Raw genomic sequence first — 17,790 nt, 5'->3', positions numbered from 1 at the left:
TTAACGCTATGCGAGTGTGTTATAAGAACTATGTCCTTCCATTCTCACGGTGGACCTATGAAGTCGATGCCACGGTCATCCCCATAGCCCATGCCTCAGGGCTTCTCGCCTAGCTGCTCCTGGTGGGATTTTAGTGGGAGGAACGTCACAGCCCCAAGAGACAGAATTCCAACCCTGTGAATACCCAGGCCGGCACACTGTTCCCATCCACGTATGCATATGTTTCTGTGGTTTTATTATTACAAACACACCACGGCTCTGCCACACCTGGGGACTCCTGAGCTCTGCGTGCTCACCGACCCTCTCTTTTCTAACTGGACAGGGTCACACAGAAGGGTCCAAGTCACATGGAGGCGCGAAAAACATTTGACAGAGCCGTTCAACTCATAGCTTATAAGGATGCCATTTCTCCAACTGTGAAAGAGCTTTACAAACACTGTGCCACGTCGCCCTCGCGACGCTGGATGGCCTGATTCATGCTTTGTGAGCTTCAGAAACTTTGGCTCCCTTTTCCAGTGTACGTGGCACAGGCAGGAAACGCCAACAGGTCCTTGCTGGAAGTCAACATCAGGCAGTGACATCCAGGACTCTGCATTGCAGTGCGCTAACCGCCATGTTTAGGGGGCAAAAATGAAAAGTCTATCTCTCACCCTCCTCCCCCCACCCCCACCCTCCCAAGGCTCAGATCTCATTATGGTGTGACCCATGGACATCAAAGTGTGATAATTTGGTTTCAAAAACATTCAGTCTCTTTGGCAAAATGAGAGAAAGTGGCAGGGAGCTGCTGAATGCATTCCTCCTGCGGTCCTTCGCACTAGTGCTTCATCCTCTCTAATAACCGCTGATAGACAGGGGCTGAAAAAGAGACATTGGAGAGGTGAGGAACGTGCAGACTTCCCACGTCTGTCTAGGACACTGTCATGAGAACCAACAGCCTTCCTCTGCCACCCTCTCCTGCACAGAGCAGATGCTTTCTGGTTTGTAAAACTTCCGATCTTACTCAGTGATGATTGGAACTGAGGTATTCTCCACTTCCCAGCTTGGGACCATATCCTCACCAAAGGCTCCTGCCAAGCCTTGGTGCAATACTCCCAGGTTCCCAAAGCCAAAAACTCATATCAGCCCTATAAGGCTGGTACTCTTATCATCTCCATCTTATGGAGAAGGAAACCAGGGGTTCTGTGTCTGACCCCAAAGGCTGTGTTTTATGGCACCATGATAGTCTTTCTACAGACAGCAGATGACAAGTTTAGGCCTGTTTAGGGGTAAGACTCGGAGAAGGCAATGGCACCCCACTCCAGTACTCTTGCCTGGAAAATGCCATGGACGGAGGAGCCTGGTAGGCTGCAGTCCATGGGGTCGCTAAGAGTCAGACACGACTGAGCGACTTCCCTTTCACTTTTCACTTTCATGTATTGGAGAAGAAAATGGCAATCCACTCCAGTGTTCTTGGCTGGAGAATCCCAGGGACAGAGGAGCCTGGTGGGCTTCCGTCTATGGGGTCGCACAGAGTCGGACACGACTGAAGCGACTTAGCAGCAGCAGCAGGGGTAAGACTTACATAAGTCTATGAGAACGTCAAACCCAGACCAGACTTACCTAGTTTCACAGAGGTCTGTGTAGCCTGAAAGAAAACACGAGGTGTCAAGGTTTCTAGTGGCAGTTATACCTACACTTGCTCATGGCAGTGGCTTTGCCTATGGCCATCCTTACTTAGAAAAAAATGGTGGGAGTGAGGAAGAGGAAGGGGAATTGTGGAACTGCTAGGCCCTGTGGAGTCCCAGAGCCAGGCTTTCCCCCAGGCTATCATCTGGACCTTGGGGAGCTAGGCCCACACAGGGGGTGGGGATCACACATAGGAACTCTGGGCCAAGAACCCTCCTCAGGGAGGACTAAGGAGACCCCCCTCTGTCCAAACATAAAGTGACATATTCCATCTCCAGACCTTTGGGTTAAGGACCACCTTCTGCAGCCTTGTGTGTTAAAATGCAAACTTCCTGCAACACACCCCATATTCCCAAGGGACTCCACCTGACCCAAAGCAGCAAGGGAGCCTGCATGGGATATCTGGACAAGCTGGGGAGCAGGAGAAGCAGCATAGAAAGTCAGTGAGTCTCTGAGAGGGAGGGGGGGCTGAGGGAAAGAAGGCAGGCTCTTCAAGCTGGCCCAGAATCCAGAACCCACACCACTGCCCAGCAGAGCATGCTGGGCTATGTCATGGAAGATGGAAGAGTGACCTGGAGGCCCAGGCTCAGAGCAGGCCAGCCCACTATCAGGGAAATTCAGGATGGGCTGTCCTTGGTTAGATGGATTCTCACCAGCTGCAGCTTCCCCTCAGACAGAGGCTTGAAGGCCTGGGCTGTCACCCACAAAGGAAACAGACTGCCTGGGTTTTTATTCCAAACTCTCCACAGGCCAGAGCTAAGGATACTCCAATGGGAGTGGGAGTGGGGAAAGCCCTGGGCGGACAGCCAAAGGAGACAGGAGAGTCCCCTCCGTGGGCCCAAGCACAGGACACAGCTATTCAGGCCAGGGGCCCACAGAGCTGGCATCATACCCTGGAGAATGCAGATGCCTGTTTGAAGATTTCAAGTGCAGAGTCTGCAAGTTCGTCGCCACGTTCCTGAGGTCTGTTGGCTGCAGATAAAAGAAAAGGCAGCTTGGATGAGAGAGAAATGATTAGCATGTCATTCATAACTGCCAGGACTGAGAGGCACTGTTGGGTCTTCTGGCTTACATCCTCAGATGAAGTCTGCCTTCATAATGTTCCTTAACTCATGGAGGAATTTAGCCCATGGGGAGAGAGCTCAAAGAAAGGTGAATGCACAAGTGAGAGGGGAGAGGCTGGGTTCCACAGTAACTTGGTTGGAGGTTCAGAGAGCTCAGCCGGGGCGGGATGCTGTAGGAGGCGTGTGCTCTGACCCACGTTCAAGCACCAACATGGGAAAAACAACTGGGCTCTGTTTGCGTGGGGCTGGGACAGTGAGGCAATTCAGCAGAGAGGTATCTCTCCTTCAGTTACTGGTGTAGCACATCTGAGCCGGGAGCTTCTAAGTCACTTTTCAACCAGACCAGGCCATGCTGTTCACGGATGCTCAGTCCGCATGTTCCACATTCATTCTCATCTTTGCCGAGAGCAGTGTTTCTACTGAGCGCTAACAGCCATGTGCAGAGACAGAGCAGTGGCAGGCTGAGTGGGGATGTGGTCCTTTAGGGCCTTACCTGGAGGCTGCAGGACACTGGAGATGGCGTGGACCACGCCATTGGTGGCCATAATGTCCACCTCAGCAACAGGTTCCTTATTGACAGTCACCACGTTGTTTTTCTGGGAGAAATAGAGACAATGATTGTTGAACATGGAGCCTGTTTATCCCATCCATTCTTCAACCAAGCAAACCTTTAATGAGCATTTCTAGACGCCAGATCCTATGCGAACCACTGAGAGCACTCTGGTAACTGGAATAGACCCTGCCAGTGATAGACTATTGGTTTAGTGGGTTCAATGTAGTTATTAATTTTAAACTTTTAATTTGGTGCTGCAGTATAGCCGATTAACAATGCCACGATAGTTTCAAGTGAACAGCAAAGGGACTCAGCCATACACATGCGTATCTATTCTCCTCCAAACTCCGCCCCCGATCCAGGCTGCCACGTAACACTGGGCAGAGTTCCCTGTGCTATACCGTAGGGCCTTGTTGTGGTGGGTTCAATTTAATCCCTTATGCGGACTCAGTACGTTGCAACTCACAAACGCTCTTTTGTATGACTCACTCAGTCCTCACAGCAGTGCATGGGGAAGAGGGAGATAGTAAGGCCCCACCTGGCAGAATGGAAAACTCAAGAGAGGCCAAGTGCCACCTTTAAGCTGAGGAGGAGGACAGCTGGGGACAGAAGCTGGGTGTCCAGCTCTGGGGGGAGGGCTCTCTCCACTTTTCCTCCATGTCTGACTTCAGATTTTCTCACAAGGTAAATCTGTCTCAGGCTTTCCTGAAAGACCCACGAATCAGACCCAAGGGGGACGGGGGAAGTGAAGCCAGAGACCGACAGGACCCTGACACCCCAAACCAGGTGCTGAGAGACTCTCAGATAGACCGCAGAAGTCACAGGTCAGGCTGTCCCCATGCCCTGCCTGCCTCCCCGCGCTCCCGAGAGAAGCCGACGAGCACAGCGGTGGCTGGAGGTCAGGAGAGAGGCGTGAGGAGCAGAAGCTAAGCTGGCCACATGCTGCAAGGTGGTCTGCCCACAGGGTGGGGCGGGGGGCGGTCAGTGGCCTTGGCCAGGGTAGGCAGGGAGGCCCCAGCAGCTTCAATTTGAGGTAGGGACCCTCTGAGGTGGCTCCAAAGGGGAATGGGTATCATCAATGTGCAGAGTGAGTGAAGGGGCACAGATCAAGTATCAGAAGAAAAAGTCTCTTTATTTTTTTTCTTCTGGGCTGGTTTGGTTCATGGTACAGCTCAGTGAGGCCCTGGACTTGGGGGTGATGGAGTGGGAATGGATCTTTCAAGACATGTAAGTCATTGCTTATCAGTTCCTTAAGGGGGGCGGTTATATTTAATAGCTTCTCTCAGATGCCAATCAGATGCTTTATTCCCCTGCAAATCTGGAAGAGCTTATTCATGTCTAAGCACGATCTCCCTTAATTTCTTTGGAAGACTCTTTTTTCTTTTCTTTTCTGAGAAAATGCACTCAGAGATTCAAGATGCACCTTAAACACAGTGTGTGTCTAATGCCATCCTAGGGATGAGCTGTGTCCTGGAGCCCCAGTGGCAGGGCACTGCCAGCCTTTTAACTGTCACACACACTCACTGAGCTGACTTCTAGCTTGTCGCCTTGGAGAGACTTCAGCCGCACCAGGGCCCCGATGCCTCCGCTGACCAGGATTTCATCGCCAACATGGTATTTCAGGATGTTGGCAAGCTCCTTGGCATTGCCTGCAGGTGTGTGGGAAAAGAAAGCAGAGTTAATCCTAAGGCTGGTAACTAGTGTGGTCAAGGAGGGCCCAAAGGAGAAGATGTAGGTGGTCACCCTGTAACAGAGAACCCCCTGCCCAGGTAATAAGCACTTATTGAGCACCTACTGTTTGCTCAGCCCTTTACCCCATCACTTGCATAATGATCAGGGGAACAATCATATGATGGTGGCCATGAAGCTACCAGTGCATTTGACGGGCTGCTAGGTTAAGTATATGCTTCTGCGATGCTGAGAAGGAGTTAATCCATACTCCTCTATGAGTGTGACTCATGTTTCCATGACTAAATAGTTACTTGGAAAGCCAGGGGTCTTTCCAGCACCAGCATCTGAGACATTTCATCATCAGCATGGCTCCCAACAGTTACAACACAGTAGTGAAATGTTTACACATTCTGCCCTCAAATGCATATTCAGAGACGGCTGTTTCCTGAAGGGAGAACTTAAAAAGAGTCGACAGCTGCAGTCTGGAGGAGCTATGGAGCCGATGAGGTCAGGGCCGAGGGGGGTATCCCTCCATGGCGTCCCTCCTCATCACGTCTCAGCATTCCTTCCAGCCTACATCAGCTTCTCCACCAACTGGGGAAAGCAGCCAATTGCTCATAAAGGTGCACAGGCATTTCCCCAATTAAGTGTGGGAGGCAATTCTTAAAGCCGCCAGCTGTCCTTGCAGCTTCGTCATGGTCTCCCCAATACTCATATTACCAGCCAAGTGGCTGGATACCCCCAGGGCTCATGGATGGCTATTTCAAGCATCTTGAAACTGAGAAGAGTGGAAGCTTGAAAGCACTGTGGGGAGTTCACTTGGTTATTGCCGAATCCACATGAGGGCCATGGGATGGAGCCATCAGGTACCAAGTGATTTCCAAACACCCGCAACTTGGAGCTGACAAATTACTCTTCCACAAAAATACAGCCTGGAGGTGCCGAGCCGAGCTGCTCCTGGGGTGGGAGGGATCTCCATCTTTCAAGATCTCTAACATCTGGGTCAACCTCGGACACCTGGATGGGCTCCACCACCCCTCAGCATGCTGGGGTCTAATCCTGCCTACAAGCCGGGGGTGAGGGCATGTTGGGGAGCCTTGCCCAAGCCCTCCCTCAGCTCCTGCACAACTGAAAATGAAAGGCAAGCCGAGCAGGCTGGGCCACCTGGGGAATATTCCATTCCTGCTGAACAGAGAGAGAATGGAAAGTTTATGTTCAGAATGGACTCCTCTCTCCTCCGGAACACATGTCAGCACCATAGACACAGGCATTCATTTAGCAGTAAAGAAAATTGAACGGGACACAAACTCAGTTCGCAGCTGCCAGAGCTTTCTATTCTCCACTCAGGAGTGGGGGTTGGGGGGTAGGTATAGATGATGTATGCCCCAAAGTTTGGCCGAGGTCTTTCCTCCTCTTCCTCCTCCTCCTCAGGCTCACCTTTCTATGGTGGAGGAGAAAGCTGGTTCCCAGGCACGCATCAGCGTACACACTGCAAGCCCACCCCACCTCCCATCATCATGGCCGTGATGCCGTTACTGATGGGGGACACGTGCTCAACACCACAGGCAATGTTTATTTAAACCTCACAACAATCTAAGCAAGGTATTCTTACCACTCTTACTTTTCTAATGGGAAAACTGAGGCCCAGAGAGGCTAAGCAATTTGTTAGAGGTTACTTAGCTGGTAAATGCCAGAGCCAGGGTTTGACCTGCTTTCGGATAATCCAGGAGCCCAAGCTCTTAACCACTAGGTTTCTCTCAAACATCCCAACTCAACTGCTCAGGGCCCTGACTTCATGAGCAGGTTCTCACAGATCTTAAGGGGGAAGACATGCCCTGCTGATTGGGCTGGTTGTCACCTACCCTCAGTTCCTTTCTAACTCTTCTCCATCTTGTTCGCTGCCCAGACAGGCTGACCGCCATGAAATGCATCATTCAGGCTCCCTTGTTCTCATGCAACCAGCTGCCAGGAGGTTGCTGATGGAGGCCGGGGCACCTAGAGGCCCCCTTGCCATGGCTCTGACCCCAGCAGCATGTGGCTCCAGTTGCTGTCCTGTGCCCCTCATCCGAGGGTCTCCCAGGTCATGCCCTCCACCAGTCACACCCTTCCTCAAGCACCCCCAGGTCTGCGGTGATAAATATCAAAAGGTATCATCACCCCTTTGTATCATCACCCTTTCCTGGTCCCTTAACCCTGCCCACACCTCTGCAAATAATCTTAAATTCCTTTCCATCAAACCCTTTGCCAATGGTTTCCTGCTGGAATCCTGACTGATATGGTTACTTTAGAAAAGATGACAAATGTACTTAGGTGGGTGTTTACCCATGAGTTTGTTCAGTTCTCCACGGGGCAAGGCTTGGAAGGCTTCATTGGTAGGAGCGAAGACCGTGTAGACTCCTTCCCGGTTGAGGGTCTCGGTCAACCCTGCAGACTGGATGGCGGCCACCAGCATGCTGTGGATACACACATGGAACCCATTACCTGCCAGTGGGTGGAGGGGGTCGTCATGTGCCCGAATCCCGCACCACTGTGGGCAGGTGGAGCCCAGAGCACTGCATTCACACCCTTGCTGGGTTTTGTACAAACAGGGAGCAATCCCAGTCTGCATCTCCTCTCCATAAATGCAAAGCTCAGAGAAAAGCCATAAGTCATCAGGAGGAAAGGAGAGGTCAGAGCAGGACTAACCTACAGACATCGAGCCACAAGGGCCCTGGGGGTGTGATTCTGCGGGCTGGGGGGTGCGGCAAAGGGTGGGTGGTCTCCTAGGTTCTTATGCAGGTGGCTGAACTCGGCGGCAGGAACCACTCAATGCCACAGCACCCAGGGGTGAGTGAACAGGTCAGAAATGGAGGGAGCAGCGCAAGGAAACAGTGTCACTGGGAGACCGGGAAGGAGAGGCCAGGAAACTGCCAGGGCCTGGAAGCTGACACTTCACAGGGCAACTCATTATGGGTGCAGAACCAGGCATGCTCAGCTTCCCTGGGACTTTAAAAGGAGAGTGGGATGCTTTCCTTGAACTTGGGAATAAAAGTGCAGCCCCTCCCTGTTCCCATGGACTTGAAGATTACCCTCCAGAAGCAACCCTTCTTCTCAACCTAAGCTTTCAAGGTGACCCCACATCCTTTCTGAATCCCAGGCCAGGGAGGTCACATCGGTGCACAGCCAGTGTTCATTAAACCCCCGAGGAAGTGGGAAGCTTGATGGATAACTGGCACCCAGTGTCCTACCCTAGCATGACCATGTGGGAGAAATCCCCTGGGGATAGGGCCAGTTACCTGAAGCGATTGTCCCCCTTCAGGACGTCCATGACAGTCCCCATTGGGGGGGTCAGCACCCGGTCCATGGTGAACAGGGTCCCGTACCTCCCCCTCTTGTCATGGGCTGCGATGCAGCTGTTCTCAATACACAAGCTCTGTAAAATAGGCAGAGAAAGGCCAGGTTACCCCCCACCCAAAGCACCCGATTTGTTCAGTGCATATGCTGGTGGCTTCATCCACAGAGATCAGTGAATATATATGGGGTGCAGCCTTAAGAAGAGGATAAAAGGATGTGCTTTCTCCAAGAAAGAAAAAAATAAAAATGGTGTTCCTTAAGGTAAGAAGAGCCATCGAGGCCCCAAGAAATTTACAGGCAGGGCTCATAACGAGATGATTGTGCGATACGAGAGGGCCGTTGACAATGATCAAATGAAGTGACAGAGTCTACTGATCTATTCATTTAACAAGTGACAACCATCTTTAGCCAAATGGTGCTGGCTGGTCCTGAGCAAGGGCTGTTGTATTATACTTCCTGTTTGCTATGCCAGGGTAATAGGTGGGTTTGAAGGAGAGAAGAGAAGCTTTTGGATCAAGGAGGGCTGTGTGGTTAGTTCAGGCGACTTCTCTTCACAAAAGCTAAGAAGGATCCAATCCTTCCATACCTCCTCCCTTCGTTCATCAGTCTGGGGTCAGGGTGGATAGCTGCTTACCCAGCCAGGCCAGGCAGATGTGCAATTCATTCCCAAAGGCCTCCACAAAAGGGGGTTAAGACACTTTTGGCAAAACCCCATTTTGATACTTTGATATCAGATATTCTTTCTAAAATTCCTTCCTTCCTTATTAGAAACTAGTTCTCAGGCAAGCTCCTACTTATTAAGCACTTTTGTTTTTTTAAAACACTAATATAACTTCTATTGCTTGGAGCTGAGATAAAGAAAGAACATGATTTAGGACCCAGAACTTACATTACGATAAACGAAAACTCTCAGTTTCTTGCCGCCCAGAGTGTCCAGGGTCTGTCCGTGGTACAGATACTTGGAGGCCAGCTGATCTTTAATCATGTGATTCAGAAGTAAATTCTTTGTCCGGGCATTAATGGGAGGGGTTCCATCTGCAAGAGAAGGCGTGGTCAGGCCCAGAAACTGACTCTGAAAACGAAGAGAATCAGAGACCATGCAGCAGAAACCCTGATCCCCCTTTTTGGAAATGGAGATTGAGAAATCCAGCAAGGCTGCCAATATTCCTTAACATCTGGCATCTTCTGCGAATTAAAGAAAAAAAAAGAAGTTCGAGATCATCAAGTGTGTTTGGAATTTTGCCCTAATAGGGAAGGGAAGGCCTGGACACAACTTGGCCCTTCTCTGCCTTCCCCATGGCCATGGTTCAGCTGTATCCTCACTATGACCTCCCGACTGTCACACTGGCAATCGACCTCGCAGAGAGAATTACAAGGGACCACTCTGCTCTCCTGACAGACGCACACTTCATCTGAGGCCCAGATCCCCACAAGCATCCTCTGTTCTGCCAAACGAAACAGCAGCACCTCTTCACTTTCTGGTGAAGTCACATCTGCTTTCGGCTGAGCTGGGTGGAAGCACGAACAGTCCATGGGGAGTCATAAATCGGGCAGGGTGCTGCAGAGGTGACAACAGAGGGGCGACTGCCCCCAGGGACACATGTGCCAGGCTGTCTTCCCCATGATACCTTTGAAGACAGAATTCATGGGGGCCAGGAGGGTCAACCGCTCATTTCCGGAGAGATGAGAGCCAAGGCCAGCTTGTCGGAAAAGGTCAATGGCTGTGGAAACATCGGAGTCTGCAGCCAACTCAAATAGCGTCTTGGCTACAAGGAAGGAGAAAGTGGGTTCAAAAGTTAAAAGTGCTGTTTTCATTTACCATTCATCCACCCCAGAGTATGACATACATCGGCAGGAATGTCATCTCTTGAGTCAACAACCCCTCTAAAACGCTGCTGGGGCACAGAAGGTTTGTGACATCAGGGGAATGGTCCCCCAGAAAACCTTGCTGGATGGGGAAGTGCAATGAGGCTCAGGTGGGCAGGGGGCCTCTGTCCCAGCCCTTGGTCAGGGTCCTGTCTGCTGCTGGGGAGGAAGAAAGAACATGGTCTGTGCCATGGCTTCTGAAGAGCTGACAACGCCAGTGACCACACCCATGGAAAGCTTTCTTCTGGGTTGGTTTTTCCCCTGTGAAATCCTCTCACTTCTTAGGCGTAGAACTCCCTGGAAATCCAAGATGGCACAAAGATGCTGAATGGAACCCAAGCCAAAGTCCACTCGCTCTTTTCTCCCTGGGCCAGTGACCCTAGGATGCTTGAGCACAACTGAGAAAGCAAATGCTCTGAGGTCAGCAAATGGCCCTCTGTGCCCAACCAGAACAGGCAGAGCTTCTGAAAGGCTCCGTGGTTGAGCCTCCCTAGACACCTTCCATGGCTCTCCCCTGCTCACAAGATAAAGCCTGGACTCCCAAGCCTGCAGCTCTAGATTCTTCACAATCTGGCAAAACCTGCCAGGTGCCCAGGCCATCTCTCCTGGGATGCTGTGAGCCAGGTGCAGGCAGGGAAACATCTCCCAAGATCCCTGAATTCCCCTAGGCACACCACCATGGGTGGCACAGGGGACAGTGGACTGAACAGGCCCAAGGCCCCCGAGGCCTGGCTCACCTGAGTCAGGGATGAGCAGCTCGTCGATGAAGTGGATCACCCCGTTGGTGGCCAGGACGTCTTTGTTGGAGATGATGGGCTTCCCATTGATGGTGAGCATGTCCCCACTGCAGCCCACTTCCAGCGTAGTGCCCTCCAGGGTCTCCAAGGACAACCCCGCCACAATGGCTTCGGCACACATGGCCGACTTCAGGATGTGGTTGTTGAGCAGATCTGGGGGCCGCACAGGGCACAGGTCAAGTCAGTGCTGGCCAGGCTGATCTCAGGCATCAGCTTGCCGCCTGCCCACAGCTGGGAGGATTCCATCATCTCTAAGGCTAACAGTCAGATGAGCCTGGGGCACCACATGGACTGGATCCTTCTCCTCCTTGCTTCCTAGCCTAGCCTCTAAAACTAGCTTGGGCTCAGTGGTCAGACTGCCTGAGTCTGAATCTCACCTCAGCTACTTAGCGGCTGTGGGACCCTGAGCAAGTCACTGAGCTTCTCTGAGTCTCAACTTCCTCACTGGTCAACAGGAAGCACGCACAGCATTCATCTCTTAGCGCTGGTGTAAGGATGACACGAAGCTGAATCTAAGCACCCAGGACAGTGCCTGATGACAGAGTATATGCCCAACAAATGCTAGTGATTAGCTTCTAGTGGTAAGCACCTGCCTGCAAAGGCAGGAGATGTAAGAGACGTGGATTTGATCCCTGGGTAGGGAAGATCCGCTGGACGAGGGCATGGCAACCAACTCCAGTATTCTCGCCTGGAGAATTCTACGGACAGAGGAGCCTGGCGGGCTGCAGTCCTCAGGGTCACAAGAGTCAGATGTGATGGAAGCAACTTAGCACACAGCACACACCTGAACTTCAGGGTGAATTCTCTTACGTGTATCTGAACCACCCCGATGGAAAACCTCAAATGTGTTTACCTTGGGATTTTTTTTATCTACTGGCCTTTCATAAAAATGAAGTGTGGTAGGAAAAGATGAAAAACTGTAGCATATGAAAGTTCTGAATTATCTGAAGATCTTGTTTTTGTTTGTTTGAACCCAATCCTCTGGTGGCTCAGATGGTAAAGGGTCTGCCTGCAATGTGGAAGCCCCGGGTTTGATCCCTGGGTCACAAAGAACCCCAGGAGAAGGGCATGGCAACCCACCACAGTGTTTCTGCCTGGAAAGTCCCACGGACAGAGGAGCCTAGCAGGCTACAGTCCATGCAGTTGCAAAGAGTCAGACACGACTGAACGACAAACACAAACACAAGGGTCTACCTAGTTGCTGTGATTTGTGAGAGGCTGGGGATGGTGATCAGTAAGCCATGGTCTCTGCTGCCCCACCCACCCTCTCCAGTAAATCAAAAATAGAATCGTGCTTGTTCAAGTGCCACTTCAGCGTTCGGGCAGGGGCTGGGGGTGCTCAGGCTCCAAGGAGCCGTGGACGGAGATGTGCCCCAGCCCCTGCCAGGCAGAGATCGTTCTAGGACTGAGGGTCACAGGGGCCCTCTGTCTTGTGCTCTCAACACAGAGGCAAGTTTCAATGTGTCCTGAGTGTGGGAACCAAAACCACACTGTCACACACAGGAGGAAGCTCTGAGGCCCAGCACAAGTGCTGAAGGCCATGAAGGCCAGCACGGACCTGCTTCAGCCAGTGGGGAAGACAAGGGACTGCAAGACCGCTATGGGCATGAGGCCTTGGGGATTGGGTTTCTCCAGAAAGGAAGGGAAGGCTAGGGTGGGGTGGGGGGACATGACGAGAGGGTGAGCCAGGCCAAGGCTGGAAGCCAGTCTGCCAATGGGCACAGCAACCCAGGGCCACCTCTCACCTGTCTGCTAACCCGCTGATAACCAGCCTTCTGTAAGGTGGACCGGGACTGCCTGCCTCCCTGCTTGCCAGCACAGCCCCTCACACGGGCCCTGGCTTTGAGCAAACAGTTTCCTGAGTGGGAAAAGGCAGGAGGGCAAAAGGGGTAAACCTGGGGTGTTTTCTCACTTTATAAGAAGGTGTTCTGATACTTACAAAAATAAAAAGGTACTTGGTACAAAACACGTTTTAGGCGGAAAACAGTTCTAAATAAAAAGCTAAAATGATGCAATGTACCCAAGTCTCTTCTCCTCGGAAGCCTTCAGGACCCTCAGGTTGCGGGAGCCGCCCCCACCTCCTCACCCCCTGCCATTCTCATCTCCGTGACCTTGGGAGCATCTCCATCATTGCACTCAGCACATCAGATCCCAACAACCTGCTTTTAAGCCATCACACCAACTAGGCTTAACCTCCCCTGACCTGGACCGCATTCACTTTGGCAGCCTGGATTCCTGGCCCCACAATGTCTGGACACAACAGCTCTCCATCTGTGCTTTCAGAAATGTGCCCTTTCCCATCCCTGCAGAGCTGCAGGGAGAATATTTTACATTTATGGGGTGTCTGAAATGCATTAGGCATTTTACATAGCACATTTCAAAGGTGGGTTTAAATAGATTCAAAAGAAGTGAAGTCATCCCTGGATTATATTTGGGAGGAATAAGTGTGGTTGGAGGGTTGGGGTGCACAGGGGACCGGGGGCTTACTTCCCTTTGTAGGGAACTCGGGGACCCGCAGGCAGCGTCTCAGGAGTCCTGGAGTTGGGGGGAGGGTGGCAGAGCCTGGCCTCCCCTCCTAATCTCCCACACAAGCTTGGTCCTTCACTCTCCTCTAGGAGTAACCAATGCTCCACCTAACTTACCAGCCTGAGAAGGTGAGGAAGGACTGAGCAATGAAGATTCAAGAGCTGACTGTTACTGGTTTTTAATTGTAATTTTGCACTATCCCTGAGGCCCCTGGCTAGACAGGAAGAGTTCAAGGGTCAGCATGATGATTCCATTTCAAGGATGCTAGGACAGGCCACCCCCTCCCCACACCTCCAAGCTGCTGCCCATGCTGGCAGCCTTGCCCTGGCTTTGATCATCTGGGCCTTTAAGTCTTCCTGACTCTGGCCAGACCCTACTTTGGACCTCCAGCAATGCATCCTTCCTCAGCCCAGCTGTGTCCCTAGACAAGGCTGCTGGACTCCTATTGGCCCCTCTGACCAGGGTTCTGCTCTGACCTCTGCGGAGACAGAGGTCAGCCGGGAGCAATGGGACAGGATGGCAGGCGGCATGTCGACTTGGACAAGACCCAGCCTGGGGCTCAGTCTGGCTACTCTAATGAGGCAGCCGCAGCAGTAGCCCAGGGGTGCTCACCTCTCAGGGCCTCTGGGTCCCCCAGGATCCGATTCAGGGTCTCAGCAGGGATCTTCTCAAAGGCCTCATTGGTTGGGGCCAAGAGCGTGTACTGGCCGTCACCTTCGAGCAGGGTGTTGAGCCCTGATGCAGCCACGGCAGCCTGTGGGCAGGGAGCAGATGGTGCATTTCCTGAGGCCTCTGGGAGTCTCCACACACTAGAGGCACACGAGGTCTCACCAGTGCACCTCTGGAGGGCTCCCGGCTTTTGTAGAAGCCCCAGATGTAAAGGCAAGCTGAACCAAGGCTCACTTCTTCCCATCCCTCCAGTGAGCTCTGCCCACTCTGGTCATCCTTAGCTGCTGCCCTGTTTTCCTCCTTTCCAATCCTGGGCCTTGGCCCTGCAGTGTTCCCTCTGCCCTATCCTTGCTTTTCTGACTCCTATTCCTTCTCTGGGCTTTGACTGAAATGTCAATTCTCTAGATAGTCAACTTGGCATTGCCCTCCATCCCCCCCAGCCTGCCCCGCCTACGACCCCCTGATGAAAGCAAGTACCTTTCTATTAGACACACTTGCACAGCTTGCTGTCCTCATGCAAGGATTGGGTCCTCATTCAATTGCTGGGTGATGATTATTTGTGTTAATTCTGTGAGCGTAAGGATGACATAACCCCTTCTCTACAGAGCAACCAGATGGCTCTTCTAAAAGCATCCTACTGCTATTAGGATAAGCCACAGTCCTTGCTCAGCCTCCAAGGCCCCACAGGGTTTTGGCCCCTCCAGCCTGGCCACTCCTACCTCACCTGTTGGCTCCCTAGCGCTCTTCACTCAGTCCTGCAGGCCTCCTTGCTCGCCCTGCTTCTGAGCCTTACTCCCCCCTTCTCCCTTCTACCAACTTAGCTCTTGCCCCCATGTCTCGTATAACTGGCCATTCCCAACGTTCAGGCCTCAGCTCAAAAGTCACCTCTTCCAGACAGACCTTCCTGGACCAATTAGACCCCATGGGTCTCCCCTGCTCACCACTCACTGCCTGACTTCACAGCACTTAGCACCATCTGTGATGGCCTTGTCTGTTTCCCCCGAGAATGTAAGTGCCAGTGAAGACAGAACTTTGACTTATTCTCCTCTATTCCTCTGAACACACTAGGGAAGTAGCAGGGGCTTAATGAGTACATGTCAGCAGAAGGAAAGACGGGTATTAGGGAGAGCCAAAGGGAAGAAGAAAGCAAGGAATATTTGCAAAACGTGAACAGTAAGAGGCGGTTACTCAGTGCAGATCAGCCGCCACTAATCAAAGGCTGTGCCACCAAGTTTGTGGGAACAGCAGCCCCCTGCAGATCCCCAACCTTTGAGTGACCCAGAAGGAAGGCAGGGGAAGAGGGTGGGCAGTGTGGTCCCCAGGAACCCCCAGAGCCTCCTCCTGAGTTCACTCAAGCGTCAGCCCAGCCTGGGGGTGTTTGTCTCTCTGTGTTGGAGATCTCCAGGGGAGGAACCACCCCACTCCCACTTCGTATCCTTTGTGGTCAGGAAGTTCTCGTTGAATCAGGGCAAAAACCCTGACGGGGCAGCCTGTGCTAACTTCCTCTGGGCAGCTGTGGCCAAGAGGAACGCCTGCCTGCCACCACAGTTGTAAGATAAATGCCTGCTGGGCATGGGGGTGCCGGAACAGCATTCTGGCACCCAGAGCAGGCAGAAGCCAAGCCAGATGTCAGTTCCCAGGCTCCTGTGTCTATACTCGTGGCCTCTCTGCTGGTCTGGGCTCCAAGGAAACAGGGGTATGAACGGAACAAGGATCCCATGGTGGGGACATGTGATCCAGAAGACCATGCAGCCTGAAAGGCCATTTCTCTAGTGCCACAGGTAAGCACCAGCCCCTGGTAGGAGGAGCCTTTCCATTCCAGAATGCACAATGCATGCCCAGTTCCAAGTTCCACCTTGGAACTTTCCAGGGGCGTCAAGGAAAAGAAACTTTATAAGGGGGAAGTCCGGCAGGGGGACATTCCCAGCAGAAAATTATGATGTCTTCTTGTGATCAAACTAACTGCCTAACTAGTAAATTCACCACGTTTATGGGCATCAGAGGAACTTGCTCTACGGTCACCTAAAGGCCCATGAGCATAGAGATACCCTCCACCCCTCCCAGAGAAGAGGGCCCCCTTGGGAGGTGGTGTATCCCCAGGCCTCCCCCTGCCCGGGGGTGGGCCCTTACCCGCAGGGTCTCGAAGGTGTCCTCGATCTCAATGATCTGCTGGATGTTGTTGGTGACGGTGGAGATGACCTTATCGATGAGGTGCACCACGCCGTTGGTTGCGTGGTGGTCCGCTTTCAGCAGGCGGGCACAGTTGACGGTCACGATCTGCCCAGAAAAGGAGTGAGCGTGAGTGGTTAACACCCTGGAGGCACAACCTAGAAGCCCCAGGAGGGGAAACCACAGGATGGAATGTGGAGAAGCAGGGGCAGGAGGCGGAGGACTGTCCACAGGTGACCTCGCCTGCAGGACACGATCCCAGAAACCCGCCCACACATGCAGCGGGTGCAGGCTCAGTGTGGGCACAGGGCAGAGCCGTGGAAGCAGGACTCCTTACCCCGTTGGGATAGTGGTGGATCTGGATGTTGGAATTCTGGTACATGGAGGTGAGGGCCATGCCGTGTTTCAGCTCGTCCGTGAGGACCCGTCTGTCCACCATGTGATAGCGGAGGGCGTTGAGCAGCTCGATGTTGACGTTGCTCACCAGGGAGTCCAGCACTTCCTAGGAGGAGGGTCAGCGTGGCTGTGAGGGGGCTGCAGGCCCCATGGGTCCCTGCCACCCTGGGAAAGGTGCCCCGGGGACCCCCATTCCTCCAAAGACCTCTCCTCTGTGAGCACTGAGACGTGTCTGGCCACTTAAATGGATGGGGCCTTGGTAGCCACCTGGGGAGGTGTATTTTAGCTCAAGTGCCAGGGCTTTATCTGAGGCCTTAAAGAGGACATGTCCTGAGACGGTGGGAAACCACCACAGAGTCTCAGGAAGACGGTCCCCAGGGATGAGACCCCTGGGCATAAGGAAGTCATCTCACAGCTGGCAAGGATGACCAGGCCTCGTTGCTAGGGGCGAAGATGGTGAAACTGCCGGGTCCTTCCATCTCGGGCCTCAGCTTCTCCGTGCGGTCCGTGTACAGCTGAGTGGTGGTCGCGCCCACGACTCCCAGGGTCTCGTACAGGTTAGAGAGCGGCAGGGCTGCAGAGGCAGATGATAGAGCAAGTATTGCCTGAGGGACTCCTCCGGCCAGACCACACCCTTCCTTGTCTGAGCACACCCACTGGAGGAAGCCAGACACAGCCTGCTACAGGGAGCCAGAGAGGTTAGTCACCTGCTGCTTAGAACAGCTCCACAGCCAAGGGCTTCCCTATGTGAGCTCAAGGGATTGGTCATTTTTAACTACAGCAGAGCAAAGCTTTTGTTCATAGACAATCAGATAACACAGGTAGGAACATACACCAGAAACAGATAGCCCAATTACAAGCTAGTCTTACGGACTTATCTAGTTGTTTTTGAAACTGGTTCCCTAATGGCTTCCACTGGATTGAAAGAGATCTCGGAAGTGCTTTGGGTTTTTGCAAGTAATAAAATGTTATTTCCTGAAACAGCCTGAAGCTCTGGAGGACCTTCCTCTCACACGGGGAGTTTCTCATGTTCCTTTTAAAGGAGCTGAAACTAAGGCCCTGAGGCTGCCCGCCCTCTGCA

General features: G+C 52.6%; 1 protein-coding gene across 2 annotated transcripts in view; it reads right to left on the bottom strand.

Moving 5' to 3' along the window:
• Positions 1–218: 218 nt before the first annotated feature.
• The window catches only part of TGFBI (transforming growth factor beta induced), a 33,899-nt gene continuing 16,327 nt past the window's right edge, over positions 219–17,790 (bottom strand). Inside the window, exons 4-17 of one of the 2 annotated variants that reach the window (XM_043912838.1) lie at positions 17,123–17,283; positions 16,651–16,815; positions 16,275–16,421; positions 14,088–14,229; positions 10,890–11,102; positions 9,915–10,052; positions 9,176–9,321; positions 8,229–8,365; positions 7,276–7,406; positions 4,807–4,931; positions 3,223–3,325; positions 2,558–2,637; positions 1,600–1,624; positions 219–855 (exon numbers count right to left, since the gene is read on the bottom strand). In XM_043912838.1, coding sequence (XP_043768773.1) covers positions 815–855; positions 1,600–1,624; positions 2,558–2,637; positions 3,223–3,325; positions 4,807–4,931; positions 7,276–7,406; positions 8,229–8,365; positions 9,176–9,321; positions 9,915–10,052; positions 10,890–11,102; positions 14,088–14,229; positions 16,275–16,421; positions 16,651–16,815; positions 17,123–17,283 — 1,754 coding nt within the window. In that variant the 3' untranslated portion in view covers positions 219–814. The remainder of the gene's footprint in view (positions 856–1,599; positions 1,625–2,557; positions 2,638–3,222; positions 3,326–4,806; positions 4,932–7,275; positions 7,407–8,228; positions 8,366–9,175; positions 9,322–9,914; positions 10,053–10,889; positions 11,103–14,087; positions 14,230–16,274; positions 16,422–16,650; positions 16,816–17,122; positions 17,284–17,790) is intronic. The other variant, XM_043912839.1, reaches the window with a different exon arrangement.

This window comes from Cervus elaphus, chromosome 9 (genome assembly GCF_910594005.1).
Source record: "Cervus elaphus chromosome 9, mCerEla1.1, whole genome shotgun sequence".
Lineage (NCBI taxonomy): Eukaryota > Metazoa > Chordata > Mammalia > Artiodactyla > Cervidae > Cervus > Cervus elaphus.
Note: the sequence above shows the minus strand (reverse complement) of the source record. Positions and strands in the feature narration are given on the sequence as shown.